The sequence below is a fragment of the Podarcis gaigeae genome, assembly GCF_964106915.1.
Source record: "Podarcis gaigeae genome assembly, chromosome: 6".
Taxonomy (NCBI): Eukaryota; Metazoa; Chordata; class Lepidosauria; order Squamata; family Lacertidae; genus Podarcis; species Podarcis gaigeae.
In genome coordinates this window covers 70,784,554-70,807,261 of record NC_139682.1, presented here as the reverse complement: position 1 = coordinate 70,807,261, position 22,708 = coordinate 70,784,554, and the positions used below count along the sequence as shown (strand labels likewise).

Below are 22,708 nucleotides of genomic sequence, written 5' to 3'. Positions count from 1 at the left end.
ATTTCAATGAGTATACTTTGAGTAGAGCTAAACACTGGGTGCTGCCTTTACTGTTTGCAGCAGAGTATAGGAGCTCTGTCCTGTGACTTCCTCCCCATTTTTGAAAGGTTCTTCCCTGAAGCTGAGGAACTTGGCTTTATTCTGAGAACTACAACCCAATGGTCATTTAGCACCAATTATAAGTACAGCTCTTCCTGTTTGACCCATTTTGAAACTTGTCATCTAGTCTGCAATTCAGTACTCACTTAACTGAGAGTAAGCCCCATGGAAGTCAATGAGATTTGCTGCTTCGGAGTATACTTGCATGGGATTGCACCGTTAAGTCCAGAAAGTGCTATCTTGCAACGAATTCACTCAGGAGCTTTTGGCATAAAACAGCGGTCAATAAAAACAGCCAGCTTAAACTAGGATTCAATAGAGACAGCCAATTTACCATGTGGCTTGGGGAACAGCAGACTCTCTAGGACAAAACAGGACTCCTAGACATCCTATCTGGAAGTCTTTCATTAGAAGGGACTAGGAAAGGGGAGGAGGAAAGAGGAGATATTTGGGCACAAGCATCATTCTCACTCTAATAAATAATGGTTTTGTGAGGTTGTTACATTTGAACTGGCCCCAAGTCTCCCACATTCACAGCTCACTTCCATGACGCCATTGGGGGCAATGATCCCTGGGCACCACTGCTGCCGCACAGCCTTAATTTATGACACTGTGGTTTCTAAAAGTAACATTACATTTTTTAAAAATTGGAATGATATGCCATAAAAATGAAACAATACTTATTGAATGCTTTGTCCCACCAAAGCTGCTCGCGATCCATTTTCTCTTTGAGAATGAAGGTTAAACACCATAAACTTGATTACTTCTCGAGGCTCAGAGAGACTCCGCAGTCCTGAGCCCTGTTTTAAGCTGATTGTCCATTATCTTTTTGTGCCTTATTGACTTGAGGACTAATTAAGAGCATTAGCATAAAATGAAAAAATTACAATGCAAGAATTGTGCCAATTATCACATGTGAACCACATTCTGAAACTGTAAAACATTCATTTTGCATTACTGATCTGGCCCTGCGAGTCTTCGGTGCTGCCAAGCAGATAATGCTGATGTTTTTTCATATGTTCATTCCCCCCCCCTTTCTGCAGCACCCGTTTTTGAGATCAGTTTTACTCCTAAATGCCTCTTCTTTTTACAGGGTCTTCAGGGTGAAGGTGCTCCAAGGTGCAAAGTGTGTACAGCCGAGGTAAGTCACTCATTATTATTCTTTACTTACATCATTTCTTCATAAAACTTCTGATTAAGAGTAAAATGAAACCGTTTTTAACCTGAGAGCTAGTCAAACATAGTATGAGCTAAGAACTAGGAACTCAACCACAAAACTACTAGATGATGTTGTCACTCGTCTTTCATCCTCAGTTTGCATCATATATAAATCACAGAACTGGCTTACATTTTAAGATTGTTGTGATGGTCACTGTGATATGGTAGATAATGGGTGGAATTCAATGTAGTACTAAGTCAATGGGCCTATTAGCGCAAGAATTTCCCCTTGCTCAGAAGACTCTTTTCATCCTACAGCACCTAAATCTGTTCTGGGGGTTCCCCAGAAGCATATTTGGGGATGGCATAGGGTGGCTGATGGGAGGAGAGGAGGGAAGGACATGTTTCACAGGCAGAAGTCATTCCACTCCTGCAATTATTTAGTTGAATACCACCCAAAGTGCTTCAATGTGTCACAAATGGTCTTGATGTGCATATTCTGTTAATAATGCAGATTGTTTTATTTTGTTTGTGCTGGTGTGGGGTTTTTATATATTGATATTTTTGAAATCATTCAAAACATGTACACATGCTTCCCAATGGATAGAGATCCACATTTTTTTTCCTGGCTAGCTGAGCAGTCTAGACTGCCCTTGGTTACGCACATGTGGATAAATTAATTTGTTTATCAATCACAGTATATATACCCAGCAACATCTTTGGTGGCCAGTAGAAATGCTGATTGCTTGGCCAGTGTCCCTTTGTTTTAGTATTCTAATATGGTCATCTTGGTCAAAGTGCTTCAAACTGCATCAGGAGCACAGTTCCACACTTTAAAAAAATGTGCATAAGAACAGGAGTCTGCCAGATCAGGCTGGCAGTCACTGGCCAATCAAACGCCCATTTGTCTGCAGTCCTTGCTTCAGCGTCAACACAAAACAGCTGAAAATAGTCTGTACCAACAACAGATCCATTTGCATTATCGCATTGGCCTAGTGCATATTGAAAAAGAAGTCATACATGACTTGTATTGCATCTGTGAAAAGCAGGGCCTCTGGTTCCTATGTGTTTGGTAGCATTGTTTTCACAATTCTTGATAGAAGGTCTTTGCTCTTCACCGTGTAATTCCCTAATTCAAATGGCACTTCAGCCATCAAATGCTCCTTTCAGAGGTGCATCATGTGAAAGAATCGTTGTGGCAGACGCAGGTAAGAGTATTACAAAGGAATAGCTTAAGGGTTTGTTCTGCTGTAGAATGTTTACTTCACCTGACATGTCTATCTTGGATGCCATCCATGATTATTCATCTGGATGTTATTTACATGAGTAAGGATACATCATTTCTTCTGTAGACAAAGGATGGGAGAAGGGAGGGAAGAAGATGTAGCCCAATACCTAAGAAAGTTAAGGGATTAAAAACAATTGTACAGGAACAAATAAAATGGCTGGTGTTTTGTAACAGTAAAACTTGATCTGCCATAACTGTTGCAATGACAGTAAGCCACACTTCCTCGCACAGAGGTTGATGTATTGGCTTGTACTAATGGTTGATTAAGGGGCACAATCCAAGATGGTAATGTAGCACCTTAAAAGAACAATGCTTTAAACCTGGGGACCTGTATGCAATGTATAGGGTGGTCTTCTGTAAGACAAAATGGGGGTCACAGACATGGACAGTTGGTAGTGTTCTGAATTAAAGTTGTCTGGATTGAATTTGCTTTAAGTGCTAGATATCAAAGTTTTATACAGGAGACTCAGGAGGTTGGAGTCTTGTGATTGCACCGCTTCCATCTTTGATTGATCAGCATCTGTGTCTTCTTCTCACACATAAATAGAATTGCTTCAAGAGCCTTCAAAATTCTGGGTGAATAATAATCTTAGAAGCTTTGTGAATCTCACAGAGATGGCATTTCCAAAGGTTTTAAACTCAGAAGTCTTGTTGAGCTCTAGATGTTCAAAACAGAAGTTCTAAAAGGCAACACATGTTGATTAGGCCAGTTTTTGTTTTTGTTTTAACCCATGAAAATACATTTGAAAAAGAGCAAGGGGCTTTCAACAGCAACTCTGTAAGTACTGTTACAGAGCCATGCTGTGGAGGTCAAGTTGCACACAACCACTGCCCTGAAAGAAAGTAGCAAAGAAGAACAATCATGTATAGAAAAGGCTACAGATGGATGTATAAAGAAACTAGTTTTTTTCCATCTTCAAGACCACCAGACTCACCGGACCATTATCAGGAGAAGATAAGATAATGCACAAAATAACAGCAGAACCAAAAGCACACCTCTGTTTAGATTCAGTTGCTGCATTCAGATGTCCAGCTAAACTATGGTGTAGCAAGATGTAAACAAGCCTAGCTTCAATTGCTTGCATGCTTCTCCTCTCATCTGGCCAGGAGGAGCAGTTTGAAATGTTTGCTTCTACATTTGTTCAGCATGTCATCCACACCAGAAACTGTCGTTAACATTAACTGTGGTTAGTTTGAAAGAAATCAGCTTAAACCCATGGTTTCTGAACCTGAGTTGTTCAGAAAGTGGCTCTGGCAGTGCAAGATTATGCATGTCTGCACAGAAGTTTAATGGGATTCAATTCCAGGAAGGTGTATTTAGGATTTGAGTCTCAGTTATATATGCGGACCTCAATATATTTTGCTGCATGGGGCAACATGGTACAGAATTTGGTCTCTAATATTAGGGTGAAATGCCTAAAGAGCTCACCACAACTAAGACTGAGCAGGACCTACTGGACAAGAAACAGATTAAAACTGCCAACAAAAAGTATTTTAAAATGCAAAATCCTGGTTATCAGTTTATGAAAATCCAGTTGAGTCTGATGACTTCATGCTGTAGATCTTTTACTCCCAACGGGCCAACTGCACTCACAGTTTTGGCAGGGACAGCTGTGATCTCTGCATTAGGAGTTAATTTTGGAAAAAGTCCAAGTAGGCAACTCTTGTCTTTTTCTGTGTCTAAAGGGTCTAGCTCCATTGAGCTGCAGGAACTCTGTGTGGCCTGCTTCTCTGCGTAGAAGCAAAATCCGTGAGAACATTTTTCCTCCCTGTTGTGATTATAAACTTTGCATAGTTATGCCTTCACAGAGTTATATAACCCTATGTGGTACTTAATGAAGTGCTGGATGTTTGAAAAAAAAATAACTGCAATGTTATTTTGCCCGTGGTATGTTTACCCTTATAAGGATTAATGCCTAGCACTAATTCACTTGTGTTCTGTGATCTCTATCGTGCTGCAATAAAGATACTTAGCACTTTTCACTTAGAAAAAAACCCGCTTTGCAAACATCTCATTATGAAACTCCACAACAGCCCTGTGACACAGGTATGTGGGTCAATTCAATGCTCTGTTTTAATAAACCTCCAGTGCTCAAGTAAATTACAAAATGTGAAGTCATTAAATCCACTTAAAGGAAGGAACATTCGTGAACAAAGGCTCATCCTATTCATTACAGTCTAGATGGGGAAAAGACAGAAAACTGTTATAGTGATTACCAACGATAATATTTACAGAAAGCCACTGCAAGAGCTACATTTAAGGCACTGCAGGAAGGAGCATCATGTCTGTCCTCATGTAGGGATGGTGGGGGGATTTGGTTCGGTTCACATTTGAGGGGAACCTGTTGAATTCTCACTTCCTGAAACTATGCAAGCCAAAGTGAAGCTGTCCTTTGACACTCACACTTCCCCAAATTTGGCAATGCGGTTCTCCAGCCAATGGATATATTTGAGGACCATCTTCCACAAAAAGGCGCATATTGGTGAAACCAAAAAAATATGGGCGCGTGTTACATTGCTTTCCAAGATTGTGTATTAGGTAAAATGGCGCAAATGTGTGTATTAGGAGCTGATGGATTTCTGTGAGGACTCTTTTAACAGTGCAAATTGCTGTGGAAATGTGGGGAACTGAAGACCAGGAAAATGAGAAACTGAGAGAAACTGAAATTGACAGATTCACCCATCCCTAGACCCGTGTTCCTAAGGCAGGATGCTCACCTGTGTCTCAATTTGGTTGCACATTAACTCTCCTTAGAAATGATTTCTGACACCCAGATTATAGTGCAACAAGTAAGATGATAGTAAACCCCATTGAACAAGGCGACATTTTATTCTTGAATAAATATGTACAGGATAACAAAGAATCTTGTGGCACCTGAGAAACTTACAAATGAGCAAGCAGAGGTGGGTGACCCCTTCCCTAGGTACTTGGACAAAATATATCTACCACACATCTCAGATATAATCTCAGTACAGTAAACAAAGCCTAAATGTTGGATGGGAAGCAAAACAAACTAATTATGTTTTTGTGTTCCATTTCTCCATCCTATCCTTCCTGGGTAGCAGACCGTTTTTGGTGCTGCATCTGTGTAGCGGTATTGCTGGGCCCAGGCAGCAACTGCCAAAAGTAAAACACAACATGGAGAAAACAATTGTGCAGTCATTCCTACCAGAACCACAATTCACCCCAGAACTAGTAGAATGTATGAGGGCGTCACTAGTTGCACAATCCCAACCCTTATTGCTTTATTTCACAATAATCCTTGATTCATTTTGTTAGTGGATTCATAAGTAAAAGCATCCTAGTGAATTCTCCATTCCACCCTTACTTTGTTCGAAGGGAGTACTTTTTCAGAGTCCAAGAATAGTCATTCAAACCCTCCTTTCCCTCTATGTGTTAGCAAACTGATTTTGTTGATTCGAATGTAAGCGTTCAAATTGGTATACAGTGTGATCTGGAAGACCTCTGAGACATACTTTTGTCCTCTGGGCAATGGAAAGGCAAAAGAGACAGTAGTCACTAGTCCCATTTGTTGTTGTTTGCTGTTGGAAGGCTACAGTTTCATCACCCAAGAAGAATGTGGTGGGTGTAGGAATGTCTGGGCATGTAAGTCATGATGGATGATAAAATGCAGCATCTTAATCAAGAAACTATTCTGGAGTTCTGTGAAATATGATACAGATTTGCAAATGGGCTGAGTTTGGAAGAATAATAAAAACTCTGCATCTCATTGTCGGCGTTGTGCAAAGGGGAGTTCTTTCATTCCAGAGTAATGGAGAAGAGAATTGTCAACTTCCTTCTCAAATCTGTTACTGTTGGATAGAAAACGGACCACTTGACGCAGTTAAGTGACCTTTAACATAGCAAGGTCTTTGAAATGTGGATTCTTCTGTATTTCAGATGTTCCCTTATGGCCCAGCACTTTATGCCTACACCAGAGAAGTCACCCCCCCCACACACCCTTTGGTTCAAGTTTCAGACAGCTTAGCCTGGTTCATCTATGCATATTACTGAATTCTTTGCACTGGAATATCTGATCAGCTCCTTCCTTACCCTTCCTCAGACACCAGCTCAAATTGCTGTTATTTCAGTGTGCCTTTCACAGCATGGGCAGTGACTGATTAATTCTTTGAGGCTCTTAGAAAGATGGGTTTCTGATTCTTATTTTCTTAATTTTGTTGAATGGTGATTTTGGCCACAATCCTATCCGCCTGGAAGTAAGCCCCATTGAAGCCAGTGAGACTTATTTTTGAATAAATATGCACAGAATAACAAAGAGTCCTGTAGCACCTTAGAGACTAGCAAAATTGTGGCATAAGTTATCACAGACTCCACTCTGCTTCATCAGAGGCATGAAGGCAAAAAGTGAGGTCAGAGCAAAGTGAAACTTAATGGTGGTTCTTCGAAAAACAGCTCTGGATGACAGAGGACCACTCCAGACTGGTGTTTTATTGTGGGTGCTCTTGCCGCAATAAGAGTGCATTAGTGGCAGGTTTGTTCCGCTTTATTGTTTGTTCTGCAATGCTTCCCCAATACTAACACACCATTGCTATCCAGAGGCAATGAAAATGGGACACAAAAAAAAGTTACAGTATTTCAGGAGGAAGTTATAGGACAGGCCCCAATTGGAAATGAAGTAAGGTGACTGCTCTGAAACCTTTGCCATTGTAAACAACATTGAAAGTGGATTCATGTATGACCGCCCCCATAGCATCATGAGCATAGATCGCCATGAATACGCTATAAAAAGGATTGTGGAGAGGCCACAGACATTGTGGCACGGGAAGCCAATTAACACATATAATGTGCTAAAAATCCTTTGTATCTGTTCAATCCACAAGTGAAAGCCCAGGCTGACAGCATTGTTTGCAATGATGAGGAACAAGAACATCAGAAGCTGCCATTAGTCAATCTAGGTCAATATCGTCCACCCTGATGGCCAGAGGCTCTCCAGGTCTTCATATTAATCTCCTCCCCCAGTCCTAGAGCTTTACCTCCCAGAGATGTCAGGAGCTGCATCTGAGACCTCAAGTAAACAAGCATTCACTGATGGAGTGAATGGAGATTTGAACATGGTCCTTGTCTCGCCCTCCTCCTAGTCCAACACTGCAACCACTCCACCACATTGACTCTTACAGTGTTTGTCTGCTTGTGTGTGTTTGTGTGTGTTTTTAATGATTGATTGAACATCTTTAATGGATTAAGAAATAAATGCATGTTTCCCAACACTGCCTTGTGTGCCGCAGCAGAGGAACGGCAGTCACTTTTCCATGCTTGATTTCTCCATGCTTATTTTAGGATTGAGAAATGACATTCACCCCCAGAGGCAACAAATAACTATCCTCCAGCAGGCAACGAGTGACTTGTATATATTTGCTGGAGGCCTGTGCATTTGACAAGGTGCCATGGGTGACGAGTTGGTTGTGTTTACATGTAGAACATTTCCACAGTATGTAAGTTAACCCACACATTTAATTTCCATGCTTTTGGGTACATTACTGAATTTGTAAGCATCTAAACTCTCCTCTTAACCCATAAGTTCCTTGATCCTAGAATTAACATTTACCATTTTTATATCATTGACCAATCTACTGTGTTTTCTCTCTCCTTAATGATCCTAGACATGTTACGTTCCTCCTGCTAAGAGGAGAAACATCACCCATGTAATCATTATCAATGAAATGGGGAAGAAGTAACTGCTTCTGCAAAGAATGATTTTCCTGCTATGTAGCAGCAAGAAGTAGCAAGCTTATTAAATTTTGTGGTTACTACCGTCATAAGATCTGAATATTTTTTGAAGTGCAAAAATGATAATGAACAGTATGCCTTTGGTGACCCTGTTAATGGTATTATTACCCATACTGTGTTTACATTCTGCTTTATAATACTCTCTTAGTCATAGCGGCTTTTAACATGCAGTCATTCAGAGCAGGCTGCCTCTCTGCCATGCCCTTGCCATTTCCCTCTGCACTATTAAGTGTTGTTTTCCTAGGAAGGTCTTGAAATGTGGGGCATTATGTATGAGTTATGCTAATTTGTTAGGGCAATGAATACATTAATTTCATTAGTAAATGGCCTCAAAGCAATAATTACCAGTGTAGGTGTGTCAGAAACGATCATGTTCAGTTTTGCCAGTTAATTATTAAGATTTTGTTCTGAGGGACCCAGATTTGACATCCGGCTTCGGCTAGCCATAAATAAACTTGAGATTATAGAAGGAAGCAGGAGACAAAACTAAGAACTTGTTTGGATCCTACACATGGCCTTTTCTGTCCAGCAGCTGCTGCCAATAAGGTGCCACAATAATTAGTGTCCATCATGTGAGGCTACACTAAACACCTCCCCAAAAAGGCACATCATAACAAAAAAAATTGATTTTTATTTTTTGTTGCATTGTGTTACAGCATATTCATGCTTTCTGGTGGGGACTGTTATTCCATGCAGTATCAAATTTTAAATATTGGGATTTTCTCACATTCCTGGATAGCCTAATAATGCAACCCCCAAACTGGCAATGCCAACATGCTTGGCTCACTTCACACACAAATGGCAGAGGCTCAGGGCTTAGTGACTTGGAAGTGTACACGACTACTTCCTCTAGGTCAAAGCCACAGCCAGCCTGACCATTTGGACAAAACGGGCATGCAAGTGACCCTTGCAAGCTTTGCCAGAGCACAACATGGTGTAGACCGCCTAGGCCTGGCTGTAGACTCTGCTCACCCATTATTGCTACAGCCCCTATTTTTCTATTGGCTGTGCTCCCCACCTGACCGGCTACCTTTTCCTGTCTCAGGGCCTTTGTCCTACAACAAGCAAACTTCCTTTGGCCTCCCATGCCCTCCTCCTGCCCATCTCTCCGCCAACGCACTCTCCTATGCATGTAATTTGTTGGCCCTGCTGGCTTGCCATAACAGGAACTGCCAGAGTCACCTCTCAGGCACTGTGGTTTCAGTTTCAGTTTTGCATTACAAACAGCTGACCCTTGCAGAGTTCTCTCTCTCTCTCCAGAAGCTGCTGTGTATTCAAGTTCTTTTGGTATATGCGTCCTCTGTATGGCCCTCTCTTGGTGATCATTTCCATCTTGCTTGGTTGACCTCTCCAGGCTGTGCTGCCTGAAGTCTGCCTGCTTTGGGGACAGGATTTTGAGAATGGCATTTGAATCCACAGTAGGCCTAGGCAGTGGCAAATAAGCCTGGAGGAGGGAGCAGAGTTCATAGGCATTGCCTAGAGCTCAATAGAGCACTTCCCCCATCATCATTATGGATAAAAAGGTCTGCCTGCCCACCTAGAAACAAGAAAGGCTCTCCTAGTATAGGGAGGGGACTCACCAAGAACAGCTTGCCCAGGGCTCTTCAAACCTGGAGCCCGACCTGGAGCCAAGGTTGCAAGTGCTTAAGAGTGAGGCATCCAAACCTTAAATAAGAGTGGCTTTACATTTCTGGAACTTTTAGCTAAGATTTTGAGTAGACAATGCTGGTGCAATTGATTAGCTTTAGGATGCGCTTTGCATTTCTGTGAATTCCTTGAATCTACCACTGGGGAAAAGTCGGAATAGCCACACCCATGTGGCATGATTTGCTATCATAAATAAGGTCATTTTTCACTGGAGTGTAGTTGCTGCAGCCATGTTGTCAGGCTTTCTTTAACTACCAATAGGCTTTTGGAACCTTCTAACTCTGGGATTCCTCACTGAGCAAGTGGGCATGCATTTGCAGAATTTTAGGGGTGGCATTTCCTCCTCGCAGGCACAATGCAGCCGAAGTTAAGCACTTGGTAAATCCCACTGGCTAGGCAACTTTGTCAGATAAATATTTTCAAAGCTGTGTAGAACAAAGCCATCAAAAGAACAGCATGTGTATAGTAAAAACAAAGTATATGCTACAGTCTAAAAAACAGATCTTGAAAGCACTGTGTTACAATAGTCTACACGATATGCAAGATAAAATGCCTGAGTCATTTTTCAGGGAAAGCCTTCTTAAAAATAGAAATTTTAAGTAGCTGCCTAAAAGCAAAAGCACTTGTCTAAGTTTTGATGTCTCTCAAGATTTTCATTCAAATTACAGGTGTACGAACTGCAAAAAATAAAATAAACCAAAAGAACACCCTGATTTAAGGAATATTTGCGTAAAATGAATGTTCCTGCCCTAGTTTAATGGAAGTTTTGTAACATAAAAGGGCTAGTTGAGATGGTGTGTTTTGTACTTAAACTCCACTAAAACTCGTGCCCTTATAGAAGTTGTTATTAAGTAGAATAAAAATTGTTGCTCTCTACAGACGTTTTATAACCACCTCAAGGAAAAGGTTGAGGAGTAGGGGGAGTCGTATTGCCATGTGGAATTAATTCATGGTTCTACTGGAAAAAAAAGTGCTCTAAGGCAATAGAGTAGCTGAGCCAATAACTGTTAAGTCACAAAAAAGAGAGATTTTAGCAAATACTGGGGATCAACTGCAGCGGCAAAGAGGAAATTTAGAATTATCATCATACTACCACTATCAGAAGTCCTTTTTGTTCAGAAATCCATAGAAGTTTCCAACTGGGGCGCTTAGTGCTCACTAATAAAAATCGAATGACAGCCTTCTTTTGCACTTGGATTGCTTAGACAATTATTTATTTTAGATGTAAAGTTTTTTATTCTGTTTTATAAAGAAACCAATCATAACAGTTTCTGTTATGGATCAATATTAAGCTGGGATGAGACCCTGCTCCCAAACTCAAAAAGGAAACAGAATTGGAATAAGGTTATATTTATTAAAATATAACAAATTGGAGGAACTGCAAGCAAGCATTAACCCAATTAACCAAATTCAAAGGAATGTGAGCAGGTGAGAATTTATCGAATTATTGTAGGAAAGCATCTCTTCAGCTCCCTAGGCTGTGGCTCTCCAGCAAAAGGATATGGAGGGAATCGCTCCCTCCTTGTCTTGGGTATGAACCCAGCACATGCACATGTAGCCATCCAAGCCTCCTCCTCTCCAGGGCTTTTCCCAAGCAATCTGAGACTGCATCTAGTTGCAGCCTGCCACTGCTCTGCCCGTTTCAGCCCGCTTCTGGTTCTGGGAGACAAGGTGGGGGGAGAAGGGAGCTTGTCACAGCAGGAGGGGGAAACACCCATGACTCTTCTCCAGCCTGACTCATCTCTGCCTCTTGGCCTCCCTTCTCCCACTAGCCTGCTTCAGCTTCTGTTTCTGATTCTGGACTCCTCTCTGCCACATACTCTCCCCGCTCACTAAACCCTGTTTCCTCTTCAGCTTCTGACACCTCCTGTTCCTTGTCTTCTCTGTCTGCCCACTCATCATTGTCTCATCACCACTCCCCAGGCTCTGAGCTTCCTTCTCTTGGTGGTTCTCCAGCTGGTTCCTCCCACCATTCCTCTGTGTCCAACCAGTCCACGCCCCGCATCTCTGCCTACTCCATCCAGGTAAGCGTGAGGGATTATCAGTGCTCAAAGGCACTTTCCAGCCAACCAAAAGCACTTGAGGGGGTAGAGCAGGGCCAAGGGGGGTCATGGCCTGAAGTGGAGTCATGGCTTTGGGAGAGTTCCTTGGGGTGCTAAAGAGAGGCTTGAAGGGAAGCTTTTGGAGGTTCCCCACCTCTGCACTAGATCTTATCACAAGAGAGAAGGAGAGACAGACTGTCTCCCATAACATCAAGCTCCAAGTCTTCACTTGCCCTGGGAAAGTTGTCCCTTCTGCGGATATTGTGCAGTTTTTGTTCTTAAGAATTCCTTGGTATAATGATGTGATGATATACTTTGGAGTCGGTTGGCTAAAGATCGGAATGTGATTTATGACACAAGGAGATTCCTTTATTGCCTGAACAGTACAAAACCTGTGCTTAGGCTGTGAGGAATATAAAACGAGGGTCATTAAGTAATAAACCTTGTGTTTCAGCGCAGCACATTGTATCTCTCCCTGCACTGATTTGTACGTGGGACAGATGACTTTACTTACACCTTGTTAAATGTTTATACATTTAATTTGACACACATTTCTTCCCCACCCCCACACCACGTCTGTTTCTTTCTGGTATCGAATGATAGATCACAGGGAAGAAGACAAAATGGCCACAATTGAACTTTTCTCTAGTCTTATTAGTGGGTAGATATTAGCTACGTTAGCTTATTGCACTGATTTATTAGAACGGTTTAGATCACAGCATGGACAGATGTAAGCAGCTGGAGGAAAGCAGAACAATAGACCCTCCTGGACTGTATTTTTTGTGGGGGGGAGGGGAGTGATCCTGCAGTCAAACCGATCACTTTCCTGTATGCCAGCTGTTGTCGTCACTGTTCCCTCTCCTGTGAAGGGGCAGAACTGCAAGGAGACTTTGTGTTACCACTGAAACTAGCACCTTTTTTGGGTGTGTTTTCCACCTCTCCTTCTCTAGCCCCATGTTCTGACATCATCACAATATGCATTTCCTGCTCAACATCATGGGGGGGGGGGGAACCAGGCAAAAATTGTGAAGGTGGCAGGACCACGTGCTAGGCGTCAAGCCACATGAGAATCTGTCTGCATCTTCAAAAGATCTGAGGCACTGAGAAAAGAGGAAATCATGGGAGATTTCAGCTACCTGTTGGAATTCAAACTCTGACAAGAATGTAAGGTCCAACAATTTTCCCCATTGCCTCACTGACAATTTCATTTCCCAGAAGGTGGAAGAAGCAACTAGGGGATCACGTGTCTTGGACCTGATCCTGACCAACAAGGAGGAACTGGTTGATGAAGTAGAAGTACTGGAAACCTTGTGGGGGAGGGATAATGTCCTTTTGGGTTTCATACTAGGCAAGTGAAAGCTGAGTACAGTCGTACCTTGGGTTACATACACTTCAGGTTACAGACACTGCTAACCCAGAAATAGTGCCTCGGGTTAAGAACTTTGCTTCAGGATGAGAACAGAAATCGCGCTCCAGCGGTGCAGTGGCAGCGGCAGCGGCAGGCCCCATTGCACGAGTAGCCAACAGTTACAGGGTGAAGGTCAGGTGGGCCGAAGCTCAGAATGGACTCAGGCTTACAAGATTTTATAGATGAGATTCCTTCATTGTAGGGGTTTGGACTAGGTGAGTATTGGGGTGCCTTCCAACTCTACAGCTCTATGATTACAAGAGCAGCAGTGTCTTGGGGCAGGAGGACTTTGGGGCACAAGTCCAGAGCCCCATTCAGCAAAATGAACAGGAGGCTCTCCAAATACAGCGACTGTATCATCTCAAGGATGCGATGGAATGATTGAGGGAGAAAGCTATTAATTCCTGAGTCTAAAATAATTTACCTCTTTCAGGTCAGTCATATGATCTAGCAACCCAGCAAAACTTACACCCAAAAGAGTGGTGTATGTCAAACTGGATTCTAAAGGCTTGTTTTCACTCTGTCAGGTTTGGGTTGGCTCAGCCAGCAGTGGCCCCACTACTGAATATAATTTGGGATAGAGGTAACCAGATTTCTGCAGTTAGGATTGTTCTGAAAGTTCAGAGCCTAAAATCACCTAACCATACCACTGCTGAAACTACAGATATTACTGTATCTAAAATGCAGTTCGCACTTGTTTGGGATGTATAACATGGAAAAGCCCCGACTCACTCATCAGCAGAACTCAGGAGGTGATAGTGGTTCAGCAGTGAAAGAAGTAGCCAATTTTAAAAGTTACTTATGCTACACGGGTAGCCACAACCAACTAGCTGGGCTGAATCCATTTTACATGCTGTCTGAGAAGCTTTTCGTGATGCTGTTCCACATTTCTGTGTGGCTGTGAGGTTGACAAATGTTCCACATTATCTTTAATTTCCATAAAATGGTTCTAATCTTTGGTTTCTAATAAATGTAGCAAAGTGCCCCGAGGGTAGCTTGGTTTCACATTGTAGGTGCTTCGATTGGAGATTAAAAGGAGAAAAATATACAGGTTTCTCTTTTCATCTCATTCTCAACATGGGTTTATATATATATATATATATAAAAAAAAGCCACCCTCATGAATGGGGATAGACAATAGTTCTCAGTGAGCTCAAAGTGGCTTGAGGAACTCAATGTACATTACATGTGTGCTGACCTTGCCCCCTTCATCTTTGAGGAATTTTCCATGGTGACAGACATCCATGGTAACTCTTCACAGTGCCTTGGATATAACCATAGAGTCTCCAAACAACTTGTGTTCATTTCCACACTCTCCCGCTGGGCCCACTCTGCCATTTTGCAGAATGAGGGGCTGCCACTTTAGGCAGGTGGTTTGGAGTGTCATGAAAGGGGTGAAAATTGTTCATTGTTTACTTTATTGTTGTTGTGTTTTTTTCTGACAGGGAGGGGAAAGAGGTACTTGTGGTTTCTGCCTCAGGTGCAAAACAACATCAGCCTCGTCTGGTCTTGATTACTAATGCAAGTCGACTTACGGATGGGAGGGTACCATTCGCTGCTCCATCTCTTAAGGCAACGAAATCTCTTGGGCCAACTAGGATGCATCAGGACCATCTAGTCCAGCAATAGCCAAGCAGATACCCATGGGAAGCCAGGATTGGGAGGAGAAATTCGATTCAATTCACATTGCAAGGTGAACTTGAGACATTCACACTTCCTGAAAAAAAAGTGTGAATGAAAACACAGCCATTTCTGAATTTTGCAGTGCAATTCTCTCCGTTTTAAAAATGAGGGGCCCCACTGTCCTTCATTCGAAGATTTGAAGCTGGATAGTTACCTTTAGAGGCTTTCCTACATCAATAAAGGGTGGACTAGACCAGGAGTACTCCATATGTTTTTGAACTTAATCTCACATCTGTTCCAGCCAGGATGGCCAAAGGTCAGGTATGGAAGTCCAACAACATCTGGAGGGACTACATTAGTTCTCTATGGACCAATTCATCTTTCAGATCCATTCAAATTCTTTGATTCGCTGTAAAATGCTTGTGGCAAATAGCATTATGTCCTCATTCTACAGAGAATTCACCTTCCTCCTTGTTTGTTTTCCAGAATAATATTTTCTAGCTGCTTCTGTCATTTCACTCCACGAGTTGTGTATTATGAAAATGCAAATACTCACAATCCCTGCATAATTTGCAAATTTTAAAGGGAAAAGAAAGAAATTCCAAATTTTGCAGATGCTAAAATTTAGTTCTTTGGTGCCTTTGGTTAGAGCCATAATGAAAAGGTTAACTTTTTTGTTTGTTTTTTACATTTGGTTTATTAGCATTTAATCTAGGCTGGTAGTGAATTGATGGACTTGTCACCAGAAACATTTCTGGGTGAAGTAAATAAAGGATCAATTTGGACTAAGACAACAGGACTAGCAGCAAATTGCTCAGAATTTATTGGTTTTCTTTTACTCGATGACTCTTTCCTGGTTTCTGGCTTTGCCAGAAGAAACAGCTGAATGATGAGATGGAGAAACAGTGAAACATCTAACAGCGAAAGGTGCAAGAATCTATCTCTTTCTAAAAGTCAATGCACACTTTGCTTTTTTAAAAACAACAAGAACAAAATAAAACCTCAGGTACAAAAGATACCTGAGATAAATGAAAAACTTAAGTAGTAAAATGAAAGCAGCAGTTGGCTTGGGATGCTGCTTCTGTGCATATGAGAAGGAAACACAGCTTCTGTGTTATTTACATGTGTCAGTATATAAGGCCACAACCATACCATAAACCGAAAGCACTCTCATGCCACTTTAGAAGTCATGGCTTCCCTCAGAGAATCCTGGGAACTGCAGTTTCTTAAGGATACTGATTGGTGTTTGAAGACCCCGATTCCCCTCACAGAGTTGCAATTCCCAGAATTCCCTGGAAAGAAGGATTAATCATTAAATCACTCTGGAATTGTAGCTTGGTGAGCAGATTGGGGCTATCACTTTCATTAATGCCTTGCCAGCACTAAATCAAGCCAATGCCTTCGCCTTACATCAATATAAGAATAGTAAACTAAAGTTCAAAAATTATCCGTTTGGTAGCCAGGAGTAATCACTAGACTCAAGTCTCAATACAAAATCATGGTAAAATGTAAAATGGAGGGATTTCCTCTTCCAATATGATGAAGCAGAGAAGGAGAGAGGTACAAATTTCTGGTCTTTACTGAAGGCAGAGTGAAGAATAACTGGTTCCTCATTTTTAGATAGTGGTTGAACTTCCCATTCTACAAATGGAACTGACGCACCGACGTGTGAACATTTCACAATAATGATCTAGTAACTTTTCTTTGGCAATCACTCGTAGCTGAGTAAGATTGTCTTCCATAAACACAGTTTTAACAATGAGTCCGTAAGTGACTGTGGAGGCCAATTCTGGATCCACATGTCCTTCCACAGTGGGGACATTGGTTTCCGGGTGGGAGTTTATCACGGTGTGGATTTGCCAAGCGTGCCTTCCTCTTAGCACGTTTCTCCCTTGCATCCTGCATTCAAGTGTCTTCAAAGCCCATGACATCTTTGGTGAAGGCTGTTCTCCAGCTGGAGCGCTCGCAGGCCAGTGTTTCCCAGTTGTCAGTGTTTATACTACATTTTTTTAAGATTTGCCTTGAGACAGTCTTTAAACCTCTTTTGTTGACCACCAGCATTACGCTTTCCATTTTTAAGTTTGGAATAGAGTGGTTGCTTTGGAAGACGATCATCAGACATCCACACAACATGACCAGTCCAACAAAGCTGATGTTGAAGAATCATTCCTTCAACACTGGTGATCTTCTTCCAGTACACCTAGTAACTTTATTAATCATGGACCTACTTTAAACAGGGTTATTTGTTGTTTGCATGACCACTTCAACTAGTGGCTGGGTCAGAATTAATAGCAATGAGAAGAAAAGACAAATATATGCCTGCGTTTTCAAAAATAGCTGCTAATTTGAGATTAATCTGAGTTTTTGGCAGTGGCACTTGAGACAATTTTGCAGCTACTACAGCTCATATTTAAGGCCCTTTTATGGGATTCTCCGGAATGATAACTGGATTATGCAAATGGCGAGCAAGTGAGTTTATTTGGGGGAACGGATTAATTTCTAAAGGGAGAGATGTGAAGGTGAGGCAATGTTAATGAATAGGGATTTTTGCCTCTGCATGCCAACTCGTTATTGAGCGTATATTAGCAGCAGTGATGCTATTAATTCAGTGATTCTAACATTAGCAAACTACCAGTGGTAAATAATGCAGTATTATGGGAATGTTTACTTCTATTTCATTTTATGGCGGGAAGGAGAAAGAGAGTGAATGCAGATAAGCACCATGCCACCAAATGACTCTAGAATTGCTTTGATAGTCCCAAACTAATTGTATAGGTTTCCTGCCCCCCTCCTCCAAAATAACTCTTGAAATGAGACTCTGGTGCAGTTAATTTATGTTCCAATAAAGGCCTGTCAGGACTTTTCATCAGCTTTCAGAAAGAGATTGCTGGAATGTAGCAACAAAATATTTGTGTTTTAGCCTCTCCTGTTTGTTCTCCACAAGCCTTTACCGTTTGTGTTAAATTCTTTAGGACAGCATTCCCCAACCTGCTGCTGTGCAGGCATGTTGGACTACAACTCCCAATGGCACCAGTCAGCAGCACTGTGTTTGCTGGTGTTGATGGGAACTGTAGTCCAAAATATCTGCAAGGCCCCAGAGTCAGGTGGGCTGGCCGAGCAAAATGGAAAGTCCTAAAAAAGTGACAGTGGGGATGGTTAGCGTGGCGGAAGGAGACATTCTGGCAAATGTGTGGCTACTACTTTTAGAATCAAGCGCTGGGTCCTACTTCTGCCCATTTCCTTTCCAAATAATACTTAGCGCATCCCTGCTGCATTCTGTTTTATTTGCTGCTGTCTTGGGGTGAGTTGGCTATTGTGACATTTTGTTTTACTATACATTATTGGGGCAAACGTGGCCTGCTGTTTCATGTGGAAGCCCCAGGTTCTCTGTTTCCTCTTGTCTTGCCCACAGGATGGGGCTAAATAAATCCAAAGAAAATAGCTTTTCCCCCACCCCAAATTGCCACCAGATGAGGGCCAAACTATAGATGGAAGCTACAGCAGACCTGTGGGATGTGGGTGGTGCTGTGGGTTAAACCACAGAGCCTAGGACTTGCCGATCAGAAGGTCGGCGGTTCGAATCCCCGCGACGGGGTGAGCTCCCGTTGCTCGGTCCCTATTCCTGCCAACCTAGCAGTTCGAAAGCACCTCAAAGTGCAAGTAGATAAATAGGTAAACAGCGGGAAGGTAAACAGTGTTTCCGTGTGCTGCTCTGGTTCACCAGAAGCAGCTTGGTCATGCTGGCCACATGACCCGGAAGCTGTACGCCGGCTCCCTCGGCCAATATAGCGAGATGATCTCCGCAGCCCCAGAGTTGGCCACGACTGGACCTAATGGTCAGGGGTCCCTTTACCTTTACAGCAAACCTATTTGCTTAATGTTGGAGTCTGCCCCAAATGAAAACAATATTTATGAATTTGGTCTGTTCACTTAATGCATTAAATGAAATTATCTTACATGCCCAGCTGTGGGTCAGAAGGAGACGGGTTAGCTTTCTTTTCTCTCTAAAAAAAAATTGGACCTGTTCCCCACCCCCACCTCCCCGACCTTTGATATGCAGTTAGGGTAGACCAGGGTTTGAACTTGTAACATAGTTTGGCCCAGAAATTCACAAACTGATAATGAATAGCCTGAGACACGAGACATTTTCTGCGTCAAGACTGAATTAACAAATGCTATGCAACCTTGTCCTAACTAGCAGACACACACGTACAAACACACACCAGCTGTCCCTCAATGAATAAACTGCGTTCTGCTGAAGTGTTCAGAATTTGAGGTTTTCTTGCACAGACTCTTGTGTTTTGGTGTGGAAACTGTTACATGCCACGAGCCGCTCTGTCCAACCACATTTCATAACATTGTTTCATCAGATGGTCTTAATTTTCTGCATGACATTATCTTTTGAAGCTGACATAAGATTGGGCTGTGATATTTGCATATGCAAGATGGAACTATGCAACTGAACTGTATTTCTCCTTGCGTGTGGTATTTCAGTTTGTGACTTAGGGGAATCCAACGAGCAAACCCTTCCAAAGAATTTCCTCAGATTCCTGAATAATTTCATTGTTTAAAGTAATATTAAGAGCTGCGTTGCAGGACTTATTGCTAGCATAATATGTCATGTGGACGCTTTTTATTTTGCTTTTCAGTCACTGGTGTTAGTGTGGAATTATTTATTATTTATTAATTGTTATTCATTTTTCTTATTATAGCATCAGTGCATGGCAATTTACAGAGTACACAAAGGAAGCCCCTGCATAGCTTCCACTCTGAAATTTGACATGGGAGCCAGATAAATGTGGGGAAACAGAACAGGAACATAAACAATATGGTCACAGGGTCACTTCTTTCTTTATGCAGTCGTACCTTGGTTCTCAAACGCCTTGGTACTCGTACGTTTTGGCTCCCAAATGCCAAAAACCCGTAAGTAAGTGTTCCGGTTTTCAAATGTTTTTCGGAAGCTGAACGTCTGACACGGCTTCTGCTTGAGTGCAGGAAGCTCCTACAGCCAATCGGAAGCCGCACCTTAGTTTTTGAATGCTTTCGGGAGTCAAATGGACTCCCGGAACGGATTAAATTTGAGAACCAAAGTTCCACTGTGTATCATTGTCAGTGGGGATCAGGCGCACCAACTCTAGGGGGTCAAGGTGTCTTTGGCCCCCTCAATGTTGAGGGTGCAGAGGAGGCCCCCAGTGCGGAACTGAGTGTGGCACACTGGCCGGTTCCTCCAGAGTGCTTGGCCTTCTCCAGACAATGTGACATCACTCCATGCATGTGATGTCACACACAATCAATGTGCACCAGAGCCAGTGTGGTGTAGTGGTTAAGAGCAGTGGACTCGTAATCTGGTGAACCGGGTTCGTGTCTCCGCTCCTCCACATGCAGCTGCTGGGTGACCTTGGGCCAGTCACACTTCTTTGAAGTCTCTCAGCCCCACTCACCTCACAGAGTGTTTGTTGTGGGGGAGGAAGGGAAAGGAGAATGTTAGCCGCTTTGAGACTTCTTCAGGTAGTGATAAAGTGGGATATCAAATCCAAACTCTTCTTCTTCTCTTCTTCTCAATCTTGGGGGCAACTTGGCTCCCCTGGTGTGCATTATGTTTTATGGAGGTCCTGTCCCCAAGGAGCTTATAATCTAAAATTTGACACCGGGGAAATAACAAAGGAAGAGAAGCGATCTGAAGGTAGGAGTAAACAGAGAAATAAATAAGACACAATTGTTTCAGGTACATATATTTAAGTTTGGTTATAGGCTTAGAATGTCTACAACACATTTAAGAAAACTGCAATGGCCTTAGCACAGTTCCTGAACTTTTCAGCAAGGCTCATGCTAGAGGACTTTCTGGTGGAATGGACTTGAAATGAAAAGTAGGGAATGGTAGAGGGTGCATGAAAGAGGAATATTTCTATTTAGGTAGATGAAAGGTCCAATTTAATTCTGTCCTTCTGAAAGTCAGAGTTACAACCAGATTATTCTCAAGGGGGGGGGATATGGCGGGGGGAGAGACCTGCGTTCTGATTTCCTCTTCTGAATTTACTGTTGGAATTGCATGCACCTGATTGCCAATAGCGTACCAGTTTCATTAAACTCACACAATCAGGAGAAGGCATTGATGATGGTAGTAAATACCTGCTAGAACTTGATGTTCTAATAATTTGCTATGAGGAAAATTACTGAATCTCTGTGTAGCAAAACACAAGCTGGATAGAGTCAAATTTCACATTCTTCCCCTTCACAGTTCTTCTAATTTTTCTTCCTTTCTCCTTCTTAACATTCCCCAGTTAACCCTTTGAAAACTTTACAAAGGCTGTCCTTGTGCATAGGCACAAATGCTAATGATGTTTGACCCATTAGCTCTAGGCACTATTTTTCTTTAGTATACACTAATTTTTTCCCGAATAGTAGAATGTTAATTCCATTTTACAGAAAGAATACTGAGTCTAACAGAAAGAGGTTTGTCCAAGGCGACCTACAAACTAGTTTTGGGGCTAAGAAATAACCCCAACTTACCCATGATGATGACGATGATGATGATTTTATTTATACCCCGTCCATCTGGCTGGGTTTTCCCAGCTCTCTGGGCAGCTTCCAGCAGAATATAAAAAGATAATTAAACATTGAATGTTAAAAACTTGCCGATACAGGGCTGCCTTCAGGTGTCTTCTTAAAAGTATCTCTTTGACATCTGATGGGAGGACATTCCACAGGGAGGGCTCCGCTGCCGAGAAGGCCCTCTGCCTGGTTCCCTGTAACCTCACCTCTCGCAGTGAGGGAACCGCCAGAAGGCCCTTGGAGCTGGACCTCAGTGTCTGGGTTGAATGATGGGGATGGAGACACTCCTTCAGGGTAACTCAGTGAATGCTTTAGGCCATGCATGTTCAACCGGTCAACTGCGATTGACAGGTAGATCCCTGGGTGATCGTGGTCGATCGCGGGACCCTTATTGCTCATGGGATTTTAAAAAATGTGGGAATGCATGTCTCTGCCCCCTCGCTCTGTTCCTCCATCGCCTCTAGTGGGCGGTCGTTTGGCATTTGATGATTGTGATTTGGGATACGATGATTGGCGCTTCATGCGTTTGTTGGCTGTGGATTTTGTTGTGAGCGATTTATGGTATTTCTTCCCCCCAAAAGCTCAACAACTCTGGGCAATCCTCCCCTTCCACACACACACACACACACACACACATTCCTCCTCCCTCCAATGACAATGGGTAGATCATTGCCAGGTTGTTTTACACTGGGAGTAGATCGCAGTCTCTTGGGTGCTGGACGTGCCTGCTTTAGACGAATGATCAGCAACTAGCTTTTCTTTAATACGAAATAGTGGGAATGTATCTATTTTGGAGCTCATTAGGTTTTGATAACCAAAGTGGGTGAGAGCAGAGGATAATATTTCCCGCTCACATTGTGTGTACACTTAACATGTGTGTCTTAAGGATGGTGATTCAGATGTTAAATACCAAAATGGTGGAGGAGGAAATGACTTTTGTTCTCCTGAGCTGGGAACTATTGTGCAGCCTGACAAATACTGTGTAGTTAAACTGCTTATCTGCATTATGGTTTCTTAAGCAAAGACCTTTAAAATGCAGCTCCACTTTCTCTCCCCCCCCCCCCAATTGCTACTTTGCATTGTGCAGCTCTCAGTTACATCTCAATTAGTCATGTCAGTGCAGTTTTGCAACCTTGACATGG

General features: G+C 42.4%; 1 protein-coding gene and 1 long non-coding RNA gene across 4 annotated transcripts in view; both read left to right on the top strand.

The window, feature by feature from the left end:
• Positions 1-22,708, top strand: part of LOC310846700 — a 560,034-nt gene that overhangs the window by 366,939 nt on the left and 170,387 nt on the right. The window lies entirely within an intron of this gene.
• Positions 1-22,708, top strand: part of LOC310846648 (uncharacterized protein) — a 246,588-nt gene that overhangs the window by 53,493 nt on the left and 170,387 nt on the right. The window contains exons 3-4 of one of the 3 annotated variants that reach the window (XR_014565411.1): positions 1,193-1,240; positions 11,865-11,965. The exons of 1 other annotated variant lie outside the window; for it this stretch is intronic. Coding sequence is in view for 1 of the 2 variants with exons in the window: in XM_083743617.1 (XP_083599743.1) it covers positions 1,193-1,240 (48 nt within the window). In the remaining variant the exon portion in view is untranslated. The remainder of the gene's footprint in view (positions 1-1,192; positions 1,241-11,864; positions 11,966-22,708) is intronic. One more of the 3 variants, XM_083743617.1, reaches the window with a different exon arrangement.